The sequence below is a fragment of the Pseudonaja textilis genome, chromosome 15, assembly GCF_049901715.1.
Source record: "Pseudonaja textilis isolate UNSWEBS1 chromosome 15, rPseTex1.2, whole genome shotgun sequence".
Lineage (NCBI taxonomy): Eukaryota > Metazoa > Chordata > Lepidosauria > Squamata > Elapidae > Pseudonaja > Pseudonaja textilis.
Window position 1 is genome coordinate 12,117,586 of NC_142004.1, and position 27,316 is coordinate 12,144,901.

General features: G+C 45.1%; 1 protein-coding gene and 1 long non-coding RNA gene across 4 annotated transcripts in view; one reads left to right on the forward strand and one right to left on the reverse strand.

Moving 5' to 3' along the window:
* Positions 1 to 22,214, reverse strand: part of HNF1A (HNF1 homeobox A) — a 30,338-nt gene extending 8,124 nt beyond the window's left edge. Inside the window, exons 1-5 of the mRNA XM_026717048.2 lie at positions 21,541 to 22,214; positions 6,774 to 6,973; positions 5,534 to 5,720; positions 3,236 to 3,474; positions 760 to 968 (exon numbers count right to left, since the gene is read on the reverse strand). Of these exons, the coding sequence (XP_026572833.1) occupies positions 760 to 968; positions 3,236 to 3,474; positions 5,534 to 5,720; positions 6,774 to 6,973; positions 21,541 to 21,872 (1,167 nt within the window). The 5' untranslated portion in view covers positions 21,873 to 22,214. The remainder of the gene's footprint in view (positions 1 to 759; positions 969 to 3,235; positions 3,475 to 5,533; positions 5,721 to 6,773; positions 6,974 to 21,540) is intronic.
* LOC113447060 (uncharacterized) lies at positions 11,972 to 27,263 on the forward strand. Of its 3 annotated transcripts, XR_015739645.1 has the most exons (4): positions 20,102 to 20,325; positions 21,369 to 21,569; positions 23,335 to 23,463; positions 27,012 to 27,263. It is a non-coding gene; the product is annotated as an uncharacterized LOC113447060 (long non-coding RNA). The 3 variants fall into 3 exon arrangements; XR_015739644.1 differs by lacking the exon at positions 23,335 to 23,463 and having other exon boundaries at positions 20,107 to 20,325; XR_015739643.1 differs by lacking the exons at positions 20,102 to 20,325; positions 21,369 to 21,569; positions 23,335 to 23,463 and adding an exon at positions 11,972 to 12,318.
* Positions 27,264 to 27,316: the final 53 nt, after the last annotated feature.

Here is a 27,316-nt window from a genome sequence, read left to right on the forward strand (position 1 = left end):
TGCTGCCAGGGACCTGACAACGCTTCCTCTCACATATCTGAGCCACGTTTGGCTTGAGAGAGGAGGCCCTTGAGATGACCCTCAGTTATGGCTTGAAGATGATCATCAGTAAGTCTGGACCTGTACTTGGACTTGTTAAAGTTCAGGGTGGAGAAGAAGCCACGACGAGGAACGGCGGGCGGGACTTCCTTCAGAGGTCCATTCCCCCTGCGGGCCGCACTAATATTATACTTTCATATCACGGTGGGGGCCACAGGATATCGTCCTGTGGGCCGCAATTGGCCCGCGGGCCGCGAGTTTGAGACCCCTGCCCAAGAATGATGTGGGAAAAGAATAATGGAAGGAAGGTCTTCTAGTCCAATCTCCTACTCAAGGTGGAGACCCGAGACCTTCTATCCTTGATAAGTTTCCATCCATTGAACAATTCAGCCAGAGTTCAGTTTTTTTATTGGTTCATACTAAATAGACAGAATCTTGCCAGACTAAACCTTTACGACGGGACTACCAGATATACCCTGGCAAAGTGGCTGTCCCAAGTCTCTCCCTTTTCAGCTCTAGTTTGGGCTGCCTCTTGTCTTCCTCCCAACTCTCTGGAGTGGGTTCCCTCCTTCCCTGAAATGGCTGCTTCCCTGCAGTCCATCATCCCAGCTTCCCCACCATCCCCCAGGGAGCAGCGTCCCTCCCACTGGCAGGCTCCGAGAATCCAGCCAGAGCCTCTCCTTCCGCCCCCCACCAGGGTCTCGGGCACCTTTCGCTCACCAGCTTGGTGTCTGGTCCTGAGCTGGTGGAGCAGAGGCTCGGAGAGGAAGCTTGGTGCAGGATGGTCTGGGTGGTTGTGATGGAATTGTGCTGGCTGTTGTGGGAGGAATCGGTCTCACTGACGGGCTGCTGGCTGTACCTCATGCCCGGGTCCGAGAAGGAGAGACCTTGCGGCTGCTGCTGCTGCTGCTGATGGAGAGGAGAGGGCTCTGAAATGGCAACGGCAACAAGAAAGCCTCATCAAGTAGATGCCTTGGTGAGCACGGCCAGGGACAACCCCCCTGTGCCACAAACTGGGGAGATGGTTTCCATGCCACAAGCTTTTGCCCCCAGGATGACTCTTGGTTAGGCTGCCTGATCTGTGTCCTCTTGCTCAGCTTGGGGCAAACAGCAGGATTTGGAGCATGGCAGGGATGGGATTCTGCTGGTTCAGACCGGTTCAGGCGAACCGATCGTTCTGGTGACCATTTGGCTCCGCCCACCTGCCCCTGCCCTTTTCCTGTGCCTTATTTCCTTGTTTTTGAGCACAGCTGATTCGCACAGCAGAGCATCAGCTGTTTTACTCACCGGGGCTGCAACAGGAGGAAAAAAATATTATAGCTAAAAATTGTCTTTTATAAATGCTGCGCGTGCACGCAAAGCACACGCTCACCGAACCAGTTGTTACACCGGTTCAGTCGCACCACTGGAGCAGGTGCTTCAGTTCCCTGAGGACAGCAGACCCCAACTTTTCTGGCTCCACAGACTGGTGGGGGAGGGGGTGGTTTCAGGTGCGCAACCAAATCCTGTGCATGCGCAAACGGAGCTTTGCACACTTGCCTGCAGTTTGCGCGGACCAGTTCCCAACAGGCCACGGACCGGTAGTGGGCCATGGACTAGGAGTTGGGGACCCCCGCTTTAGGAGACCTTAACCTCCTCCTGCCCTCCCTTTCTCCAGAGCTTGGCAGAACTCGAGGCTACAAAGCAGCAACTTGAGTCAGCAAAGCTCTTCCATCTTCCCATTTCGCTTAGAAACAGAACTCTACACGTGAATATACAGGCAGCCCTCAGCTTACAGCGGAAAGTTACACCAGCATTGAAAAAAGTGGCTTACTCTCATTTATAACCATCCTGGCATCCCATGGGTCACATGGCTGATAAAAATTCAGCGCTTATATTGATCAATGCTCAAATAGGGGGACAATATAGTGCATTATTTTAGGTTGCTTTTTTTTGGTCTTGTTTAGTTTTTGCTTTGTTGTTATTTTCTTTTTTGTTGTTGAAGTTTGTGTTTTAACTTTGGAAATAAAATTAAAAATTGATCAAAAATCTTTCAGACACTTAGAAACCAGCATGTAGTATTTCGGACAGTTTTAGTGTCCCGGGGTCAGGAGGGAGCAGCTGAAACAGCAAGGGCGACTCGGGAGTAAGGCTGGAAGGTGATGGCCCCTCCCATAAGGGATAAAAACCAGCCCTCAGGGAAGTGTTCTTTGCAGGAAGCAAAGAAGTTCTTTAGACTCTGAGTCCTCGTTGAAGCCCTGCGAACTCCAGTTTATTTTTGAAACTTCTGTCAGATGATATTTATCAGTAATCAGACTTCTGTTCTTGGCAGCCTTTCACAACCTTCAAAGGGCTTGCTTTTATCTCAGACAATTAGGTTTAAATGACTCTTGGCTGGGAATGCACAGACTTTCCAGTGCCACATTTAAAAAAAAGGTTTGATTTTATACACAGTTTGTGTTTGTTTAATTTGAACAAGGCTTGGGTCAGAACACAGTTTCCTACAAGCACAGCCAATGGGGGAAGCCGGATTTGCTTAACGACCTCAAGATTCATTTAATCATTAAACTGATTTAAATGGGGGTGGGGGGTGTTTTTTCCTAGCCAACCATGGCAAACAGAAGACTGCAGAGTCAGGCATGATTCATTTAACAACCACTTTACTTAACCATGGGAATTTTGGTCCCAGTTGTGGTCATAAGGCAAAGGCTTCACAGTGATATAGATACATACCCACATACGTATGTATACACACTTCTTAGTAACAGAATAACAGAATTGGAAGGGATCTTAGAGATCTTCTAGTCCAACCCTGTTCAGGCATTCCAGACAACCCTCTGTACCATTCCAGATAAGTGGCTGTCTTTTCTTAAAAATCTCCAGTGCTGGCGAGCATTCACAACTTCTTGAGGCAAGGAGTTCCACTGATTAATTGTTCTGTCAGGAAATTTCTCCTTATTTCTAGGTTGGATCTCTCCTTGGTTAGTTTCCATCCGTTGCTTCTTGTCCTGCCCTCAGGTACTTTGGAGAATAGCTTGACCCCCTCTTCTTCTTAAATAGTCCCTTAAATAGTAGAACGCTACCATCACATCACCCCGCCCCCCATCCTTCTCTTGATTAAACTAGACGTGGCCATTTTCTGCAACCGTTCTTCCTATGTTCTCCATATGTCCCCGGGGGTCTTCCTCTCCCCTGCCACCCTCCGCCTGGCACTCACCATGGACTTTGCCTGGGGACAGAGGAGTTGCTGGTTGGAGAGAGGAGGAGCCATGAGAGGCCAAGGTCGGCACGGAGCTGGACTGGGAGCCGTTGTAGCTGTCCATAGCAAGCTTGTGCCGGAAGGCTTCCTCTTTACGGCGGTTGGCGAACCAGTTGTAAACCCTCACCTCGGTCACCAGGTTGGAGCCCAGCCCCTGGGCCTGGGATGGAGAGACGCCACGCTGAAGGCACTCTGCCCTGCCGAGGAAGGGCATGGTTGAGTCAGGTCTGGGGCAATCACAGGGCCTCCCCAACCAGATACATTCCCAATATGGCACAACACAATTCCTGGAAATTCTCAGCAACCAACTTCTCAACCTTGGTCACTTATAGATCGTGGTCATGGAATTCTGAGAGTTGAAGTCCACACATCTTCAAGTGGCCAAGATTGAGAAATGATGATGAAGTTTAGGAAAACCCGGGTGACCTCCAAGAATATGTGGCGGTTTCCTATGGGGAAGGAGAGTTGATAACTGGGTTTGTATCTCATGCAATCCTGGTGTACTCAAAGCAGATGATCACAGTTCACAACACACTAAGCACACCCAAGGCTATGACAATTGGCTTCCTTCAACAGAGTTTCCCCACTTCTGCCAAACCATAAATTACAAGTCATCAGCTGCCATTACTGGATTTACATAGCACATTAAACCAAACCCAGCAGACTATTTTATGGCTCGTTTGATAAGTGAACCAGGTTCAAGAGATATGGTGCATCACTTTGGCAAACTATTCAAACCAGTCCTCAGAAAAAAATATATACATCATGGTGACCACCATCCCGAACGATGGCTCATTCAGCCCAACATGCAATTGCAGAGCTGGCGCTGATAAACCTCAAAATCCTTAGGTAGGAGCCCAGCATGTTTCACAAGATTCAGGTTTTTGGAGCAGACAAAACTGTCATTGAAATGCTTCTCCAGAGTTAGGAAGAGAGCCGGTTTGGTCTAGTCGTTAAGGCACCAGACTAGAAAGCAGGAGATGGTGAATTCAAATCCTTCTTTAGCCATGAAAGCTGGCTGGGTGACTTTGGCCATTCACCAGGCAACTGGGAGTTCTAGTCTGGGCGACTTTGGGCCAGTCCCTCTCTCTCAGTCCAATCCACTTCAGGGGGTTGTTCTTATGGGGAAAATAGGAAGTGGAAGGTGTGCTGGATATGTTGGCCACCTTGAGTTATTTGTAAAAATAATAAAAGCAGGATCTAAACAAGCAAATAAAAATAGACGAGTTTGAAGATTTTTGTCATGAATAGCCTCCTGGGAAGCTCTCACTTATTTATTCTGCACTGTGCTAATTGTAATCAAAAATGTGATTGTGCTGAATCCCTTGGAGTTCCTCCCCTCCCTCTTTGTTTGCATCAAGCACAGATTAATGGCGAGGTGTTTAAGGTTAATTTGGAACAAGACAGAGATGGGAAGGTGAAGGTGAAGGAGCTTTTCACGGAGGGAAACGGATGAAATCTCAGCCCTCCCTCCCAACAGGTGTCTGGAGGCGACCGGATCTGGCATAGGAGGAGGAATTCACCTCCCCTCTTGTGGGGCCGGATCAAGGGGCCATTGGCCTGGTGGCCTGTGGGAGGCTCTGAGAGGATGGACTTTGGAATACTTGAAACATGGTTTTGTAATACTGTGGCAGCGGGTCCTTGACAGGGGTTTTCTTGTATTTTACATTTGCTTCTTCACTTGCGTTGTTAATAATTTCCCATAAAACTTAACCTTCAAGGAAATTCCTCTCTTTCAGAAACCAGGACTGTCAGGAAAGTATTCAACACCTTGTAGGTAACAGTTTCCTTTTTAGCTGTTCTCAAACCTCCACGATCAAAGAAAATAGTCAGACCTTGAGAAGCACTGAGAACGTATCTTACCCAAACTCATTTGAATTATTTTTTGTTTGCAAGTGGTTCTTTTGCCTTCACTGAGAACCCAATGCCCTTTCCTACGGCTATGCTGTAATTCTTGTGATGTAACTGAACAGATGCCTGTTTCTAAACCAATCCACTTTTGCTTTGAAGTTCTTTGTTGTTCTAACTATAAAAGTAAATGTAATCCATTCTCATAGAGAGACCCAGACTTTATCAGAGGACTCTAATAAATTGCTTTTGAATGACCTTCCGACTTTGCTGCTTATTGGAAAAGGAAAACCGAGGCAGAACTAGGGCCAGAGTTGGCCATCAGCTCCCAAGAGGGACCCCAAGGTCGTCTTCTCCCAAGAGGCCCATCCTGGGACGAACGCAAGGCAGTGTCCGTCTCCCCGGTACCTGTTGCATTCCTCCACCAGAGCTTCCCTCTCCTCCTTGCTCGGGTTCTTCTGCCTCTCGTAGGCTTGGAAGAGGATCTGCTGTGACGCCGGGCCCCACTTGAACCGGTTCCTCCGGCCCTTCTTGACCGGGATCTCCTCCCCCATCGGGTCCTCCACCAGGAGGCCCTGGCCGGCGTGGGTGAATTCTGGAAGGGCAAAAAGAGAGTTGGGCTCCTCAGAGACCCTGGGAAGGACTGGAAAGCAAAGGGTCGCTGAGCTCTGGAGAAAAGATAGAGAGCAGAAGCTGCTCTTGGGCTGGAGAGTTGAGGTCTTGGTGGCTTCTCTTTTCAGCCCCCTCCAAGACCAAAGGCTATCGATGGCTGGGAGTAATTGATTCATTATCATATATTTATTAAGCACATTTCTATAGCTGCCCAAGTCAACTGAGAGACTCCAGTGTACAACATTAAAAATTCACAATTAAAAATTCACAATTTCACCCCAACCCAGTAATACATTGGGAATCATGGGAGCTGATGGAGCCCCGATTTAGATCCCGCCTCTAAAGTCCGTCATCTTGCAGGGTCTGAGCGATGCTTAGCAATTTTACGTATGTGACAGAGAGGGCACAGTCAATGACATGTATAGGTACAATTAAATTAAATCAAGTGAAACCTAATTGTGGTGGGTTTGCTTCCCATCATCTTTTGGGGGCTACAGACTTCCGGAGTGACATTTGCAGATCCCCGCCTCTCAAAAAGTTGGCAAGGATCAGGATTTCAGATCCAGAGGATGACATGTTACTGCATTTCCACAGGAAACATTTTCTGCCCGGCTTGCAACCCAAGAGGGACAAAAATAATACACTCCCTGCCCTTTGGCAGGTGTGGCTAACATCTGGCCATTTCCTGATGAAAACCATCAATGAGAAATGAAGTCAAAAGAGCCGTCGAGCCTCAGAACTGGCTAAGAGCCTCTCGTGAACTGAAGAAGTAGCCTTTCCCAGGGCCCCCACCGTCCCTCCGCCTCACCCTCTGCCCACAGCAGCCCTCAGCCCCAGAAGGAGGAAGACCTGCCCAGATCTCAGGGGGGGCCCTGCCTAGGTTTCCCCCCTCCGCCCTGGGAAACCTTCCCCAGAGGAGCAACGCCTCCAACCTGGGCGTCTTGGAGCAGAGAGACCTCCCAGAATCCGAGCCAGCCCCGCTGGTTGACCCACAGGGGTCTTGGGAAGGGGACACGCCGCCGGTTGCTGTACTTACGCTGGGCCACCTCTCGCTGCTTGCGAACGTACCAGGTGTACAGGGCAGCTCTCTTCTGAGTCTTCATGGGGGTGCCCTTGTTGAGGTGCTGGGAGAGGTGGGACTGGTTCAAGCCCGTTGTGTCCACCACTTCCCGTTGAGGGATGTTGTGCTGCTGGAGGTAGGACTTCACCATCTTTGCCACCCTCCAGGGATCCTCCCTGGAAGAGACGGAAAGTGGGGCTGTCTCAGAGAGGGGTCCTTGCCCGCCTCCGAATCTTGAGATACAATTGATTCATTTCAGAAAATGGATAGGGCCACACAACTCCCCCTTGGTGACTCTGAGCAGCTTTCAAGGATAAACAATCCAGAATTGCTGGGTTCACGCAACCTGTTGCCTCCAAATGAGTAAAAGTCTTAGAGGTAAAAATTCGGTTCTCTGATTCCTGAAACATGTGAAGACGCCAGCTGTGTGCCCAGTGCCCACAACTCCATTTTAGGCCAAGTGATATTAAATGAGACCATACTAGGAAGCCAGCATCATGCATGCTAAAACTAGTCTGAAGATAGTCTGAAGCCCCCTCCTTCCGTCCTCCCTCTCAGTATCTTCAAGAGAACCAAGGAGGATCTTGTCTGAGATGCTGCCTGGCCCAGACTCAGATTTCTTCTCTCTCTGACCATTGTCTTGCTGACAACTCTTCTTCCTGTTCCACAAGGACTGGAGTCTCCAAGCTTGGCAACTTTAAGGCTCGTGGACTCCAACTGGCCATGCTTGCCCAGGAATTCTGGGAGCTGAAGTCCGTAGGTCATAAGGTTGCTCTCGTTGCCCAACCTTGGCTAGCAGTCAAGGATGCAGCTAGGAGAGGTGAGTTCTAGTCCTGGCTTAGCCAGCTGGGTGACTCTGTCCCAGAGCGCCTCTCTTAGCCCATGACCTCAGGCTCAGATGGAAGCCAGTCAATCCACTTCCTAACTCAACCAATTGATCAGCACTTGGTTGATCAAAAGCAAAACAAACAAACAAGAAAGGAAAACCCAGCACTTGTGGGAAATACACGAAGAAGAAAACAACAACTTTAGACAAAATTTATCAAATAAAGGGAGCGCAAGAGAACTTCTCAGGACTAAGATGCTGACCCTTGAGGGGAAAAAGCGGCTCAGGAACCCACCCAAGATGCCCAGGGAGCTTTTGACCAAAGGGACAAGGGAGACGGGTGTCAATCCCAACAAGGAAGCCTGTCAGACAGCAGCTAATGCAGGAAGTGGGAGCCCCTGAAGGAACGGAGCTCACAAGGGAAGCCAAAAGTAATAAAAGCCCCTTTTGGCTCTAGGGGTGGTCAAACCAGGGGGAGGGAGGGGTGGGCAGCTGCTAAGAGGTGGAAGGCCAGGTGGGGAGGGGTCCAATTCCTACTTGGCTTCTGGCTTCTCCTATGGGGGGAGTTGCATTCAAAGGGCTCTAAGTAGGAGGGGAGACAAAAGGAGGGAGTGGTAAAACAAAAAACCAGAAGAACATAATGGGACCTTGGAGATCTTCTAGTCCAACCCTCTGCACAAGCAAGAGACTATACATTCAGGACAAATGGTTGCCCGGTCTCTTAAAAACCTCCATTGGTGAAGCACCCACAAGTTCTGGAGGTAAGCCATTCTACTCATTAATTGTTCTGACTGTCAGGAAATTTCTCCTTAGTTTTAAGTTGCTTTTCTCCTTGATTAATTTCTATCCGTTGCCTTTTGATCAAGTACTTTGGAGAATAGATTGACTTCCCTCTTCTTGTGGTAACCCCTCAAGTATGGGGACACTGCTATTATGTCACCCCAGGCCTCTTTTCGCTAGAATAGACATTCTTAAACCTGTTCTTCCTATCATATTTTAGCCTCCGGTCCACTAATCATCTTTTCTGCTCTTCTCTGTATTCTTTCTAGAATCTCAATGTCTTTTTTTATATCGTGGCAATCAAAACTGGATGCAACATTTCAAGTGTGGACTTACCAAGGCATTACAAAGTGGTACCCACACTTCACCTGATTTTGAAAGAAAGGGGAGCAAAGCAAGGTTGAGGGGTCCTGACTGCTGCAAGTGGGTTTAGGGCTCCAAAATCAGGTCAGTTCCATCCAAGAGGCACAAGGGGACCTGTGGATGTTGTCTTGGAGGACTTTTCGGTGCATCTGAGGAACCACGGAAGGTAGAATGTCAGAGGTTCAGAGAAGGACTGCCTCATTTTCAAAAAAAGGGGGTGGGTGTAAGAAAGGAGAGCAAAACGCCATCCAGCTTGATGTTATTCCTGCGGGAAACACCCCGGAACAGATGACCAAGCGATTGGTTTGAGCCAGGAGTAAAGCAGGGAGGGGCAGGAATCCTTTCTAGGCTGTCTACTACTCAAAATATTTATAAGAGACTTGGAGGAAAAATTAGAAAATGTGGTTGTCGCATCCGCAAACAACACAACAAAGAGGTGGAAAAATTGAAGTGTTTAGATCAGCATTAATCAACCTCAGTAACTGTAAAATGGGCGGACTTCAACTCCCAGAATCCCCCCAGCCAGCAAAGATGAAGTCTACCCATTGTAGAGTTGGTAAGGTTGAGAAACGCTGGTTTAGATGACAATATCAAGATTCAAGAGGATTTTGGATTTTGACAAAGACACTCATCTCCCCAGTAGCAATTAAAAGGCCCTCAACATTTTCTTATGTACTAGAAAATATTGGCAGGTATAAAGATATTTTGAATGAGATGGGGGAACTCAAAAATAAACAAGAATTGAGCGATCAAGGAATTGATATGACACAGTATTCACAAGTGCAGATACGTTCTAGATATGAGAAAGATGCAAAACTATAGGTTTTTTTTAAAAAAAGAACTAACAGAACTAGACAAGATACAAATAGGGGCAGAAGAAAAATTGATTTAAAAAATGTACAGCTACTTATCATACATTAAACTGGAAGATGAACAAAAAAAATGGTTATACAATTGAATCAGATAAATGGCAAAAATTGTGGGACAGGATCTATAAATTAACAATGTCAACTGCACATATATTTTTTTTGTATGTTTTATAGGTGGCATTTTGCACCAGTGCAGTTGGCAAAGATGTTTAAAGATAAGTTGGCTAAATGATGAAAGTGCCACAGATAACTGGGTCATTTTATCATATGTGGTGGACTTGCCCAAAAGCAAAAAAACACTGGACAAAAATACATACGTGGTTGGAAAAAATGATAAAATAACATATTGATTTAAAGCCAGAAATATCTCTATTGGGGATTCTACCCAAAAAATGTAAGTAAGGAAAATGCATATTTCATTATTCATATATTAACTGCTGCTAGAATTGTGTTTGCACAAAGCTGGAAGAACGAAGAGATACCTACCAACGAGAATATGATTAGGAAAATATTAGAATGTGCAGAAATGAACAGACTAACGCTTGCAATTAAGGAAAAAGAGCAAACCGAATATTATATGACATGGGATTTATTTTATCAATGGTTAAACAATAAAAATGGAAATTAGAAAGAGGGAAACAAGGAAACAAAATAAAGAAGATATGTTAAAAGAGATAAGCAAATATTGTGATTAGCATGTTGATTATTACTATTTTAATACTGTAGAATTAATATGTGGAACATTAGTATTTTAATATTGTAGAATTAATATCAATGTAATGAATGATGTTGCAAATTACGATTACTGTTCAACAAAGATACTTGTACCCAGACAACACACTGCAACTGAAGATGAAAGTATATTAAAAATAAAAAAAATAATAAAAAAAGTTTTCTTATATATGATTTACGCTGAAGATGGATGGCATTTAATTTTGTTGTACAAGGTGCAGTGACAGTAAAGTCTCTAAGGCATCACATGTGGGGAATTTATAATTTCTTTATATTGTTTTGTGTTTATCCTGGCACAGAGCTGTACAACCTGTTTTAAAAGAACTAGATGCACGAAGATGGGTGAGGGTGGGGACTGGGGGGAAAAAGAAAGCCACAACAGAGGCAAGAAACATAAACATGGAAGAATCGGGGAAATGGTTAAATTGACCTCTTTGATCAGAGATAAGGCAACTAGAACTTTCGTAAAAGATTGGATATCTCAGATGGTTGTTTTGTTGAAAATGGAAAAAATAAATTGGCAATTTATAGATTTGTTGTTTAAAATGACATGAGCCATGTCGTAACTTTAAAGAGATAAGAGATGTTTGTAAAGAATATTGGAAGTCTTTTTTCTTTCCTTTCCTTCACTGTTTTTTCTACTCACTCTTTTATCTTTTTTTCTTAATTTTACACTATATAATTTCTGGTTTATATGAATATATACATTTGCATACAGAAGATAGAATTCTTTATTGGCCAAGTGTGATTGGACACAAAAGGAATTTGTCTTGGTGCATATGCTCTCGGTGCATATACTCTCATATATACATATACTGTACACATACCTATGAGAAATAAAGAGATAAGTGAATTTAAGGTGGCCACAATAGCTTATTTTATTCTGGGAAAAATGTCCAATATTTCATTGCCCCATAATGCAATTGAAGAAAATTGGAAATAAATTTGAGTGAAAGAAAGGGAACACATAAAATATGCCCATCTGTCCCCCAGAATCATCTCGGTTATTTTGGTAGAACCAGAAATGTGGGATTTTTTTGGGTGGGGGGAGGTGTAACCATTTCCTGGAGCAACCACTTCCTCTCTAATGCCTCGAAGGGAGGCCGAAAGGAGCGCTCAGACCATGTCCTGCCTGGGCCTTCTGGTGTGGGGCAGAGATGGGGAGCCAAGGTGGTCCTTAGAAAAGTATGAAGAAACCCAGATATTCAGAAGGTCACCTTCATGGGGGAATCTAGGTCCAGGTTTCTTCCTACTCCCCAGGGGCAGGAGGAGCAGGCTTTGGGGGCCGCTCTCTGCAGGAGGGCTTCTGGGCACGGGACAGCTGAGGACGGGTCCCTGGCCCCCTCCTGCCCATGGGCTTCCTGGCCTCCTGCTTTCCCAGATGGGGATCCCTCCTGGGGTTCAAGTTCCTCTCTTGCCCAGTCCTGAGGTTATTCCTGAAGGGCTTCCTCACCTCCCTTTTGTTACCTGAACAATAAGTAACCCAGGTAGTTAGTTATCAACTCAAAGGGAACAAGAGCCTGGTTGATAATTTATAGCAGCATCTCAAATTTAAATGGAAAGTAAATATCAAGTTGTTCGCATTAAAAGAAAGCCCAATCCTCAGAACAGGGAATTCAACTTTCAGGGTGGGGGACGACTCCATGTTCCTCCCATCAACACCGGTCCTGCCGAAACCTCCTTCTCTCCTTTCCATTCTCCTCCACGTCCAGATGTCCCCCCTGTCCGGCCTCCCTCGGTGCTGAGCCAAGCCAGTCTGGGGCGGCCCCAGTTTAGCCCAGGTCAACCGGGACCTTGGATTCCCGGAGACTCCTTGCCGAGGACCAAGCGGGATGCCAGATCGCCACGCATGCCAAGGATGCGGCCATCCCTGCTGTCCTTTGACCTGGGACCGTACCTCACCCCGGATTTTCTGGAATGCAGTTGGAGTTGGAGACGGGCAGGAAGAAAGGTAAGACTTGTGTGTGCAATGATGTGTTTTATTCTCCTTGATGGATTTGGCCCTGGCTGGCTGAGGCTGGATTCTGCGCTGTCTGAGGCAACACCAGAGGTGTTGCAATTTTCAGACAAGGGCCCCAATGTCCGCAAGGAAAATGTGAGGAAGGGTCCCGGGGCCTACTTCCCTTTCACAGAACGTGGTGCTAGTTGCCTAAATGGGTTTCCTTGTTTTTAGAATGGGATTCCATTTCCCATCCGCTCTTCCCGCTTTCCTCTCTATTTAACAGAAATCTTGCCTGGGATTTTCCTTCAGGAAGTAGCAGCCTCCACAACGAAGGACGAGGCTCAGCCCAGGCTCTCGCCCCCTCCTGCCCATCAGGCCCTTTTCAAACTCTGGGAACCCTCCCAGGCGTGGCTACTGCCCCCGCCCCCAGTTTAGCGATTTGGCGGGGGTCCCTCCTGGGTGCTCCGCGCCCCCAACACTTTGGTGTTATTGAATCTGATGGTTAAGGCAGGCAAGCTGTCAGTGGAAGTTCTGGAGGAGCGCAGATCTTGTCCAGGACTTCCACGGAAAGAACCAAACTCATGAGAAGGAGACGTGTTACCCCTTTGCCAGCACACCTGCACCCCTAGACCTGGGGGTGTCTATGGAGATTCGCGATCATCTTCTAGGTCATGGTTTCCCTGAGTGCTTTTCCAAAACACAAGCGGACTTTTTTTCCCCCTTGAAAGAGTTTCAGTTCTCATCCAAAAATCTAGATGAGAATCGAAGAAGCTTCTTGGATGAGGAGCGAAGCGTTTTCAAGGAAGTGAACCCCAAGAGAGTCCGGCTTCCTTTTGGAAAAACACCTTTGGGATTCTCATCCAGGACTGGCTTTCAGCTGGCTCTCTCGGGGAGGGGCTGAAAGAGTTTCTGTTTGGCTGTGCAAGGGCCAGCTCACCTTCTGCGCCTTTGCAGTCATCAGTATTTTTCCTAAGGCCAAAGTCCGAAGTGCTTCCACAAGCTGGATAAATTAACAGGAGTCCATGTTTACTCTTTCCTCTCTTACAAGATAAAGAGCACAATGTGTTCCCAGAAGGCAGTAAAAAGGCCTGGATGTGGTCCAGAAACGGCCCTGGAAGGCAGATCTGTCATGCCACCAGAGGCAAAGGGGTGGACAGACTTTTGGGGTGCAGCTTCTGTTGGCTGCAATGGTGTCTTTCCTGCTAGGTCGGGGTGCTCTTCTTCCATCCCTCTCCATGCCAGTTAGGTCAAGGTGTACCCCCACTCCCCAAAGTGGCTGGAACCCTCTTGCTAGTCAAGGAAAGTGAACAGAATTAGGGCTTGTCTTGGTTCCTGGGTAGAAAAGCACCAGGGAACGTGGACCCTCACTTTCCAAAGAAGTGGAAAAAATCTTCCTGCAAGAAATCATTTGCAGCCATAAAAGCTACACTGAGATGGTCTGGGAAAAGGAGAGAAGCAAGGGAAACGTTCTTCTTTCAGTTCCTTTACACAGAGAACAGGCACCAAGAAAGAGTATGATTACTATGGTCAGTTGCATCAACGTGCAAATTAATGAAAACCGGTGCAACCAGCTGCCCTAAAACAAGGGTGCCCAACCTTGGCACCTTGAAGATTTGTAGACTTCAACTTTCCAGCATGCTGGCTGGGGAATTCTGGGAGATGAAGCCCAAAGTCTTCAAGTTGCCAAGGTTGGACACCCCTCCTCTGAAGATCTTTGTAAAGGGGCTCTTAAATACACATTAAAAAGCCCCCCCCTCCTTTTTAGCTCACCAGAGCCCTTATACTACATTTGCATCAGACTCCTGGTATTCCACACTTTCAATCGCCGATAAGAGAGTGGAAAAGGTCAATTTCAGCCTTGCAGTGTTGATCCGATTTTATTGTATGATGTTCTAGACATACAAATGAGTATGTTATCAATGGGGGGGGAGGGGTTTGACTCCAGTGATTCTGTTCTCAACCAAGGACCTAAGTGCCAGCGATGCATTGCCAAGAAATAGAACCGTGTTTTGCAAAAGGACGGATGTCAAGTCTATTAATGCTTTGGGTGTTGCACCACCAGGGCCCCGTTGTTGCTGTTATCTCTAGGAGGGGTGGATGCAGAATACTGGCCAGACCAGAGCGTGAGCCAAATGCAAAATGGTGATGTGGGGTCAAAATGGCCGGATTTGGCAGGATACAGGGGGATCCACAGGGTGTAGTCAAAGAAGCAAAGATGATGGCCAGGATAGCATGATAGAAATTGTTCTTATGCTGCTGCCTATAAAACCCAGCAGAGCTTCAGGGACTCCATTGTGGCTGCCATCTTGACTTTTCTGACTGCACCCTGTGGATCTGGTGTGTTACAGATTAGAATAGAATAGAATAGAATAACAGAGTTGGAAGGGACCTTGGAGGTCTTCTAGTCCAACCCCCTGCTTAGGCAGGAAGCCCTATACCATTTCAGACAAATCTTTATCCAATCTCTTTCTTAAAAACTTCCAGTGTTGGAGCATTTACAGCTTCTGGAGGCAAGTTGTTCCACTGATTAATCAAGCAGTTAATCAGTGGAGATCCTCATCATGAGTCTTGGAGCTGGTTCCTATTGTGGGCTCCTTTGATCTTGTCCTGGAAGCCACATTCACACATTTAAAGGGTCTGCAAAAGAGACGACTGATGGGAGATGGGATAGCCGTCTTCAAATTTGTGTTATTCTCTGTTGCCCAGAGGTCTGAAACTTTGGAAAAATAGATTCAGGTTGAAAAACTATTTCCTAATACTGGGCTTCTCTCTTGATGGGGCACTGAAGAAGTATTCTGTTCACTGGAGGTTTTCAAGCCCAGTGAGGGGTTGGACTAAATTCAACCTTGGGAACTTTTAAGATTTGTCGATTTCAATTCCCAAAATTCCTCAGTTCTGAGAACTGAAGTCCACAAGTGTTATGCCTGAGGAATTCTGGGAATTGAAGTCCACAAGTCTTAAAGTTGCCAAGCTTGGGAATTCCTGGACTAAATGACCACTAATGTCCCTTCCAGCTGTAGGATCCGTTGAAAACAGATTGTTTGGTTGATGCTGAATTTTCTTAAGGGCTCTGGGGGCTGAAGAACTTAACTGAAGGGCTCCCATGACCCTCAAGTCACTAGCTCTCTATCCCACATTTAATATTTAATTTAATATGAGGAATAACCCTGGTAATCCAGGTGATTCTTTAAACAAACCTGGATGTAGTTTATGGTTTACATGTGAATTCAGTTACAGTTTCATGTTCTTGGCTAATTCCTCCCAAATCCTCTACCCGAGACTAAAACACAGGATTTGGACTGTGGGAAAACTATAACAGATATCCCAAAGGAGAAAAAATGTGAAGAAAAAGGTGGTTTTTCTTGTAACTAAGTGACCAGATTGTTTATGATAAGGAAATGCTTTCCCTAGGGAAGAAGTAGAAGAACCACAGTCTGGCGGGGAGTTTCCCGGAAGGACAGAGGGCATCCATGCTCCCTTGAAGAGGTTGTAGGAAAAGAGTCCTCCTAGCCTCTGGTAGCCCCAAATAACGCCTTTTAAGGCTCATCGGCTTTCCAACGAGGCATATTGTGCCTCCTAACAAAAAACCTTACTCTAAAATCAGGGTTCTCAGTCATGGCGTAGCTGGCTGGGGAATTCTTTGAGTTGAAGCCCGCACACTTAAGGTTGCCATGGTTGAGAAACACTGATTTAAAAGGTGTTTCCAGACACTTTCTGACCTATATTCTAGGTGGCCCATCCAGAACTTCTCGGGTGTCATAATTCTGGAGCTTCTTCCGAAAGCAAGAAAAGGAGGGAGACAGGAGGTTGCTGTGGCCTGGAGGGGGCTGTGGAGGACCTCCATGTTCTCCGCAGTTGGAGAAGATGGTCCCCAGCTTTGAAGGTGGGTCCCTGAGGTTGGCTGCTGCACTCCGTGCCCCCAAGTTACCATGGGTCTGACGTGATGATGGGAAAACCCGATGAGGTCAGTCACTGGGGTTTGTCTCATAAATCCAGAGAACCACCTGGTATGGCTTTATGATAACTCAGCTAAATCCTAGATGAACTAATTCCGTACATTTATGTGAGGTGTTTTGAATTCTGAAATAGCACCACATCAGAGGGACAATATGGTTGTCGTTGGGGCATATTCCTGCAAAACTGGCCAGAATGCTCTCCTTCAGCCCTGGGCACCCAGTTCAGGTGAACCCCCACTTAATGCTATCTATCTATCTATCTATCTATCTATCTATCTATCTATCTATCATCTATCTATCCATCTATCATCATCATCATATATATATATCTCTCTCTCTCTCTCATCTATCTCTCATCTATCTATCTATCTATCTATCTATCTATATCTTCTACCTACCTACCTATCATCTCTTTCTCTACACTTATCATATTTATCTATCTATCATCTAGCTATCTAGCTATCTATCAATCTATCTGTCTATCTATCTATCTATCTATCTACCATCATCATCTCTCTCTCTCTCTCTATCATCTATCTATCTATCTATCTATCTATCTATCTATCTATCTATCTATCTATCTATCTATCTATCTATCTATCTATCTATCTATCTATCTATCTATCTATCTATCTATCTCTATCTTCTACCTACCTACCTATCATCTCTCTCTCTACACTTATCATATTTATCTATCATCTAGCTATCTACCTATCTATCAATCTATCATCTATCTATCTATCTATCTATCTATCTATCTATCTATCTATCTATCTATCATATCTATCTATCTTCTTTGTCTCTCTCTCTACACCTATCATATCTATCTTCTATGTATCTACTATATCTATCTATCTATCTATCTATCTATCTATCTATCTATCTATCTATCTATCTATCTCATATCTCTCTCTATAGTTATCATATCTATCTTCTAGTTATCTTCTAACTATCTACCTACCTACTTATCTATCATCTCTCTCTACACCTATAATATCTATCTATCTATCTATCTATCTATCTATCTATCTATCTATCTATCTATCTATCTATCATCTATCTATCCATCTATCATCATCATCATCTCTCTCTCTCTCTCTCTCTCTCTCTCTCTCTTCTATCTCTCATCTATCTATCTATCTATCTATCTATCTATCTATCTATCTATCTATCTATATCTTCTACCTACCTACCTATCATCTCTTTCTCTACACTTATCATATTTATCTATCTATCATCTAGCTATCTAGCTATCTATCAATCTATCTGTCTATCCATCTATCTATCTATCTATCTATCTATCTATCTATCTATCTATCTACCATCATCATCTCTCTCTCTCTCTCTCTATCTATCTATCTATCTATCTATCATCTATCATCTATCTATCTATCTATCTATCTATCTATCTATCTATCTATCTATCTCTATCTTCTACCTACCTACCTATCATCTCTCTCTCTACACTTATCATATTTATCTATCATCTAGCTATCTACCTATCTATCAATCTATCATCTATCTATCTATCTATCTATCATCTATCATCTATCTATCTATCTATCTATCTATCTATCTATCTATCTATCTATCTATCTCTATCTTCTACCTACCTACCTATCATCTCTCTCTCTACACTTATCATATTTATCTATCATCTAGCTATCTACCTATCTATCAATCTATCATCTATCTATCTATCTATCTATCTATCTATCTATCTATCTATCTATCTATCATATCTATCTATCTTCTTTGTCTCTCTCTCTACACCTATCATATCTATCTTCTATGTATCTACTATCTATCTATCTATCTATCTATCTATCTATCTATCTATCTATCTATCTATCTCATATCTCTCTCTATAGTTATCATATCTATCTTCTAGTTATCTTCTAACTATCTACCTACCTACTTATCTATCATCTCTCTCTACACCTATAATATCTATCTATCTATCTATCTATCTATCTATCTATCTATCATCTATCTATCCATCTATCATCATCATCATCTCTCTCTCTCTCTCTCTCTCTCTCTCTTCTATCTCTCATCTATCTATCTATCTATCTATCTATCTATCTATCTATCTATCTATATCTTCTACCTACCTACCTATCATCTCTTTCTCTACACTTATCATATTTATCTATCTATCATCTAGCTATCTAGCTATCTATCAATCTATCTGTCTATCCATCTATCTATCTATCTATCTATCTATCTATCTATCTATCTATCTATCTATCTATCTATCTATCTATCATCATCATCATCTCTCTCTCTCTCTCTCTATCTATCTATCTATCTATCATCTATCATCTATCTATCTATCTATCTATCTATCTATCTATCTATCTATCTATCTATCTCTATCTTCTACCTACCTACCTATCATCTCTCTCTCTACACTTATCATATTTATCTATCATCTAGCTATCTACCTATCTATCAATCTATCATCTATCTATCTATCTATCTATCTATCTATCTATCTATCTATCATATCTATCTATCTTCTTTGTCTCTCTCTCTACACCTATCATATCTATCTTCTATGTATCTACTATATCTATCTATCTATCTATCTATCTATCTATCTATCTATCTATCTATCTATCTCATATCTCTCTCTATAGTTATCATATCTATCTTCTAGTTATCTTCTAACTATCTACCTACCTACTTATCTATCATCTCTCTCTACACCTATAATATCTATCTATCTATCTATCTATCTATCTATCTATCTATCTATCTATCTATCTATCTATCATATCTATCTATCTTCTCTGTCTCTCTCTCTACACCTATCATATCTATCTTCTATGTATCTACTATATCTATCTATCTATCTGTCTGTCTGTCTGTCTGTCTGTCTATCTATCTATCTATCTATCTATCTATCTATCTATCTATCTATCTATCTCTCTCTATATCTATCATATCTATCTTCTATGTATCTTCTAACTATCTACCTACCTATCTATCATCTCTCTCTACACCTATAATATCTATCTATCTATCTATCTATCTATCTATCTATCTATCTATCTATCTATCTATCTTTTTTATTTTGTGTATGGCATAGAGTACTTGGATAACAGTAGTAAAAATATATAAAAGAAGCACATAATACTATGGTACGTGGAACCCAAAATTTTTGTTGCTGAGACAGTCGCTAAATGAGTTTTGCCTCCTTTTACAACCTTTCTTGCCACGGCTGTTAAGTGAATCACTGCAGTGGTTAAGTTAGCACTGTGGTTGTTAAGTGAACCTGACTTCACTTGTCAGAAGGTCGCAAAGGGGGATCACGTGACCCAGGGACTCTGCAACCATCGTAAATCCGAGTTGGTTGCCAAGTGGCCAAATTTTGATCACGTCAATTTTGGTCACAGATGCTGCAATGGTTGTAAGTGTGAAAAATGATCATAAGTCACTTTTTCAGTGCTGTTGTAACTTTGAACAAATGGTTGTAAGTCAAGGACCACTCGTAATCAATTTTGTAAGGTGTGAGGAATTCAAAAGCTAGCTACAGGTCATGTTTTAAAATACATCGGCTCCTGAGAATGGAATAAGTATTCTATATATTAACACCTGGCCTAGTGCTGACCCGGCCAGAGAAAACCCCCCCCACTCCCCTCCCCTTCTACCCTGCTGCTTTCCCAGGACCCTTTGCAGGACAGGTGTTCTCCGGCTTGGGTGCTTTCCTCTAAGAAGAGACACCTGATAAATCATCAGAAGTTAATGATCAAAAGGCTTATCTGAGCCTTTTCGTTTATAAATGTATAAGACAAAAGAGAAATAATAAAGCCACTGGATAATTAGTAACCAGTCCAGTCCTGAAACGTTGGGAACCAAGCTGACCCTAGATCTGCAGGCAGAGTCAGGGCGACTTGGGGGACGAGAAGAAGGGGTCACCTGAAGGGCAGGTAGCCTGGAAGCTGAAGCCCAGGAGGGGAATTAGTGAAGGGAGGTGACGAGTGGGGAAGGTCTCCCTAGCTGCCACAGAGGAAGAGGAGGAAGAAGCCCAGAGCTCATCTGCTTTGCGCCACAGGTAAGGATCCCATCTAGGGCACGCTTGTCCTTTGCCAGGGAGGGGAGCTCCCTCAGTCTCTAGGGCAGAAGGGCTTCTGGACTCCCGCACTCTCTCTCTTCCCTTCCTTCTGGAAGAGGGGCGTCTGCCTTTGCACCCATCATCCCCTGCCCTGTGTGGAAAGAGAGGGCTGCTCCCAACAGACCCTCAGGGGCTCCTGTGGGCTTCGCGTTTTCCAGGGGAGCCTTTCATAACATGCCTAGCGTGAGACTCCCCAGTTTTTGTCCAGACAGACCTACGACCCACACTTTAGCAAGGGCCTGAATCAGCCCTTTAGAAAAGAATAAAAAACCAGCGTAAAACAGTGTCAGGAAACAGCCCCTGCATTGATCCAGGAGAATGAAAGCAATATAAGGTGGGGAAGAGGCATTAGGGTGGCGGGGTTTCTATCCCGTACAGAAACTGTCTGGAGTCATGACTGGGGATGTGGGGAGCAGTCACAGTGCTAATGTCAGGCAGCAAAATGTGTCCCCCAAAACACGTTGCCCAAGAAAAGAGGGTCCTCATACAAAGGCTTGAATTAATCCTACGGAATTATTCCCCCCTCCCAAAATTCAGCTACCTGTTTTTAAGCTGGTTAGTTGTAGAGTAACTCGCTTTGTAAGTTGTGTGTTTGTGCAACTCGCTTCATCGTGTGCTGTGGGTTACAATTAGTACAGGTGAAAGGTGCTTCTGCCATCAACACAGCTCTTCGCAGCTCTTCATAAACAGCTTGCTCCCTGTTGGGTTCTACGGGGTTCCTGCATGCAGTTTGCTCCGAGCAATATTTGAAATGCCCCCACCCCAAAAGAACAGAATGTGGAAGGTTGTTTTCTGCTTTTACTGAGAAAGGATTCCCCCCCACGCCCCAGATGTGCCTGAAATGTCCATTGCCCCTCCACCCTCTTTCAGGATTTCATGGAGCGGTAGAAGTTGGATCTCATGGTCAGCCTTGGGATAAACCTCTGAAGTTTAGGTTAGTTGGGATCCCTAAACTACTCCTGGGGTCATCTTTCTCTCACCAGGCCCCTCTCCCTTCGCGTTGGACTGCACCTTCCATCCTCCCCAGCCTTCAGAGGGATCCTATGCGGGGGGGAAGGGGTCCCCAAGTGAAGGAGGAAGAAGACAAGAGCCACGGACGAAGGGAGAGAGAAGGGCGAGGAGGAGAAGAAGACGAGAGGCAAGAGGGGCTCTTACTGTAATAATCTCTCCACCACGGCTTTCTGGTGAGCAGCTTCTTCTGGGCTCAGGTTTTCCAGTTCCTTCATGATTGGAGGAGTGAAATCTTCCCCCTCATCCGAGGTCTCTTCCTCCGACATCCTGGGCTCCCCCATTCCATTGGGAAGATGCGGGATCTCGCCGCAAGGCTCCCCCTTCTCCACTTGGAGGGCCGCCCCGAGCTGCTGGCTCTCCCTGTGGTGGCGCAGTTCGGACTCCGCCAGAGCCTTGATCAGGGTCTCCTTGCTAAGCCCCGATTCCAGCAGGGCTCCCAGCAGCTCCACCTGAAGATGCGTCAGTTTGGAGACCATGGTCCCGACGGCCTTCCTCGCCTGGAACCTGCGCGTCCACCGAACCTTTTGCCCCCGAGCTGCTTTGGGGGGGCTACATCATGCTTCCGAAGCCGGCCGTCCAGCTGTCAGTGGAGTAGAAATGGCCGCAGGTCTTCTTCTGGTGCACCCCCAGTCCCAATTTCCCCGAGACAAAAAAGGAAAAAAAAAAAAGGAAAGGAAAAGCTGCCTCAGTGCCCCCACCACTGTCCCGAGCCAGTCCTGATAAAGGGACCCTCGCCTCTCTGTTTACATTGGAGCAATGCAAATTCTCCAAGGTTCATATTTATCTGTGTGCTTAGGCAAGTAGCTGAACTTTGGACTTCGGCATTGCGACAGCAGTTCACAAAGTGCGTTAGGAGGGAGGGAGGGAGGGAGGGAGAGCGAAAATGGGGGAGAGGAAGAGAGAGGAGGAAGGCTTATGGAGAGAGAGAAGGGCCAGGGACGGACAAGGACCCCACAGCCTCTGGCATTTGTGGGGGAGAAGAGGTTCCAATCGAGGCGAGAGCTTGAGGGACCTCACCGAAGAAGCTCCATGGGAGATTGGGATCTCAGATGGGCCCTCCAACCTCCTTCTCCCTCTCCTCTAGGCTAACGGAGGGCCACCTCCAGCCTGGATGGCCCCTTTGCAGGACAGGCATTGAGGGGGAGTATGTCCCGTACTCTGCTGCCTGCTTGCTGTGACTTTCTTGGTGTCCTGGGCATGGGACCTTCTCCCTTGAACTGAAGGCTGCTTCACAGACCTCACTGGTCTGTTTCCTTCTTTGGCAACCAGACTCCAATCGGAACATCCCTCTTTCCTCTTGTAGGAAAGGGAAAGGAACAACTTTATCCCCAAGCATGAGGGATGGTGGTGAAACAGAACCTTGGATCGTGGTTCGTTCCAGTTCTGTCGTGGGCCATAGAAAAATCACGTTCTCTCCATTCCAGGTCTGTGAAAAATGGACAGAGGGTGGAGCTACTTTCCCCCCCGTCACAAAACATGGCAAATGGAATTGCACAATTGTGCTCTTACTGTCCTCAAAAACAACCTAGAGATATAACAACAACAACAACAACCACATTACATAGACCTAAGGCACCTTGAAAGCTAGTAAGAAGATAGGTTTGATTTGTTTTAGTTCAAAATATTGGTTTTCCTGGTTGATCATTAACTTGTGAACTAATATTATTGGCTGGAATTTCACAATAATTGTGTTTTTCTTTTGATCTAGTTTCCCTTACTAAGGATCTATACAATAGCTTTGTAAAGGTTCAGAATGAATGCTACAATTACTATTGTTAATCAATGAATTGTGCAACAATCAGTTGCTAGAGGCATTTGGCTTTAATCTGCAGTGGTTAAAGTGATATTTTACTGATAAGCCTCCCTCCACCCACTAAAAAAGAAAACAATAAAAGTTATTTTATTTACAAGATAGTCCTTGACTTATGTCCCTAACAGAGGCTGAAGAATAACACGAGTTGGGATCTTGGAGGTCATCTAGTCCAACCCCCTGCTCAAGCAGGAGACCCTACACCATTTCAGACAAGTGGCTGTCCAGTCTCTTCCCGAGTGATGGAGCTTCTGAAGGCAGGTCATTCCACCGATTAATCATTCTCAGTGTCAGGAAATTTCTGCTGTGTTCTAGGTTGCTTCTTTCCTTAGTTGCTTCTTGTCTTGCCTTCTTGTGCTCTGGAAAATAAGTTGACCTCCTCTTCTTTCTGGTAGCCCCTCAAATATTGGAACACTGCTATCAGTCCTTGTAATTCATAATGGTTATAAAGCAGGTCAACATAGAATTGGGCAGACCCATTTTTGCCACCTTTTTTTGTAGCGGTCATAAAGGGAACTCCATGTTCATAAAACAAACCCATTGTTCCCTATAGATCTTTTTGTTGAAAACCTGAAATAAATGCCTGTTTTCAGCAAAACCACCAGGAATAAATGCCTGTTTTCAACAAAAACGTTGTAAAATGTGGTCATGTGACCATGGGACACCCCAAACTCTTATAAATGCAAGCTGGTGGCCAAACTCCAGATGTGCAGTCTCACCCACCCACACTAATCATAATGCCCACCAGGAAACTTTTATGGGGTAGCAAGTAAATTGTGGGTGGAGGGTGTGGTCAAGGCTGTGTCCTGATTGGTGCAGGGAGGAGGGGAGTGGCCAACATTGTATAGATGCTTAGTTGCCATGAGCTCCGGAGTAGTGTCCTACTAGTGTATTGATTCTTGGGGTTCGCTAGACAAGTTTTAAGAGAGAATTCAACATTAGGTTAGGCCAGGAATGTCCAACCTTAGCAACACGAACATTTGTGGATCTCCACAAGCCTTAAAGTTGCTAAGGTTGGACACCTCTAACTTAGGCAGTGACTTTTAGGCATGGATTTTGGAATGGCAGATATTTTTGAGTTTGAAACCTCCTGATAGAAACAGCAACTGAATTTGGGAGCCACCTGCTATTTCCCTGTTGCAGAAAACCACAAATAGCAGTCTACGATGCATACTTATGAATCCTTTCATGAAGTGAAAATACAATAACCCTAAAATCTACGAATGTAAGAGTCAGAAAGGGAGGGATGGTACGAAAAAGATGGGACACTGGGAGAAGAAGGCTGCCTGGGACAAGTTTTGGTCTCTCTGCCTTCTTGCCAAAGATGTGAACTGTATCTGTGGCCTTCAGCAACCTTGGCTCCAGATCAGCTTAAAGACACTCTTTAGATAGTCCAAGATTTGTGACCACAACTGAGCTCAGAATTTCTGATGCTAAGCAAGGCAGTTAAGACAGTGCCTCATTTTACAACCTTTTTTTGCCACTGTTGTTAAACGAAGCTGCAGTTGTTAAGTGAATCTGGCTTTCCCCATTGACTTTGCTTGTCAGAAGCCAGTTGGGAAGGTTCTAAATGGGTGATCACAGGACGCCAGGATAATATGACCGCAATAAATTCCCCCCAGTTGCCAACCATCCAAATGCTGATCATGGTTTGAAGTGTGAAAAAATGGCCGGAAGTCATTTTTTTCACTGCTGTGATAACTTTTGAGCAGTCACTAAACAAATGGTTATAAGTCGAGAACTTATAGCAGTATTCTAATATTTGAGGGGCTGCCGCAAAGAGAAGGGAGTCAATCTATTTTCCAAAGAACCTGAAGGCAGAACAAGAAGCAATGGATGGAAACGAATCAAGGAGAGAAACAACCTGAAATTAAGAAGAAACTTCTTAATAGTGAGAAGAATTAATCAGTGGAACCGCTTCCTTCAGAAGTTGTGGGAGCTCCATCACTGGGGGTCTTTAAGAAGAGGCTGGACAGGCATTTGTCCAGAATGGTATAGGGGTCTCTTCCTTGAGCCGAGGGTTGGAGTAGATGGCCTCCAAGTCCCTTTCGACTCTGTTTTTCTGCCATTCTGCCTGCTTGTAATGATCATCGTTCATCTTATGCAAGGACATTCCTCCCACTTAGTGGGCATAGCTGTGATTGGATGGAGGACTCAAGCCATGACTGTCTTGCGATGGACACCGTAGCATTTTGCCACCTGCAGGTTTATGGAAGAACAGGCTAATTGGAAGAATGGCAGGTCCCCTGCGCCACTTTCCTCCCCTTCCTCGGAGACTTTCCCCGGCGTCAGCAGGGCAGGGGTGCCAATAAAGCTGCAACCTTGACACAGGTGTGGGAGGAGAATGGAGGAGGCGCCTGTTTTGGAGGCTCTGCAGACAAAGGAGCTGAAGAAAAACAGGCCTTTGTCTCTCAAAGGGAATGGGGGGTGCAGAAGAGAAAGAAGCACGGAGAAAGGCAAGGGGACTCCACATGCTGGCCTTTCAGAGAAGAGAAAGGAAGGAGAAGAAATCCTAGAGGGAGAAGCACGAAGGCAGAATGAGGTTTTCCTGGGTGTCCAGTTGGCACTCTCAGACTGATGGCTATCCAGCTTCCTCTTGAACAGTCCAAGGAACATCCCTGACTCTACTTCCAAAGTGTTCTTATTTGTTGGAAAAGGTATAAGATCTCCTGCCTGAGCAAGGCATCGGATCCCTTCCAACTTTTATTCTTTTATTCTGCAGTATCTGCTATCATGCTTGGAGTCTGCCTTTGGAATCACAGAATCATTGGCTGTGGAAGGAATCTCCAAAGAGGCCAAATTGTCATTAGGAAAGAGCTGAGCATTTTGGGGAGTCATAGACATAGAATCATAGGCCTGGAAGGGACTTTGGAGCTCTAGTCCAACCTTGGCAACTTTAAGACTTGTGGACTTCAACTCCCAGAATTGGGGGTCTTAAAGCTGCCAAGGTTGGAGACCCGTTTTAGTCTAACCCTGTGCTCCTGGCAGGTGACCTTACACCAAGGGTGCCACACTCATGGCCCCCGGCCTGGATGTGTCATGTGCTGCCCCCACCCCTGCTTGGTTAGCAAAGGGGGGGGGAAGTCCCAATACGTCACATGACACCATGATGACACAAGTTTGACACCCCTGCCTTATACCATCCTGGACAAATGGTTGTCCAGTCTCTTCTTGAAAATCTCCAGTTTGTGTCCACCCTCAACCTCTGGAGACAAGTCATTCCACTAATGAATTGTTCTGTCAAGAAATTTATCTTTAGTTCCAGGTTGGTTCTCTCTTAAATTTCATCTGTTACTTCTTCTCCAGCCTTTGGGGTCTTTGGGCAATAGGTTGACACTCCCCCTTCTTTGTGGCAGCCTCTCAAATATTGGAACACTTCTATCATAACACCCCTAGTGATATGACAGCATATCAAATCAATCCCCTCTTCTTTGTGATAGCCTCTCAAGTTCTCGAAGACAGCGACCATGTCCCCTAGTCCTCCTCTTTGTTAGAGTAGACATACCTGGTTCTGGCAACTGTTCATCCTAAGTTTTATCCTCTATTTCCCTAGTTATCATGCTCTTTCCTGCATTGTTTTTAGGGCCTCCACAATTTTTCTATATCATGACCAAAACTAGATGCAGTTCTCCAAGTGTGGCCACACCAGTGCAGTGTAAAGCAGTAGTAACGCTTCACATGATCTTAAAACCTAAATCCCCCTGGTGATGCAACCTAGGGCTGCCTTGGCTGTGGGATCCACAGTCAAATTTCTATCTTACGGTACCTGTATTGACTGCTGTTTCCCCCCCGCCTCTCTTTTTAGGTCTGCTGTGCAGCTCGATGGGCAAAGGGGATATAAACAGAAGCGTCTGTTCACTGGAAATAAAATCGGAAGTGGGGTCAGTGGCTGTGCCCCAACAAAGCAACGCACCCTTTCTAACCCTCCGCTTATTCCATCAAAGGAATCGAAAGGTTCGTTGGCTCCTGCAAAATTCCACATCATAAGTGCAACGGGGGCACATGTTCCTTCTGCTGAAGTTGTATACCTATAAAGCTTAAAGAAAACGATATTCAAGAGTTGCCTCTGAATTTGAAATACTTCCAAAACAGGTGATTAAGGCGTTTATA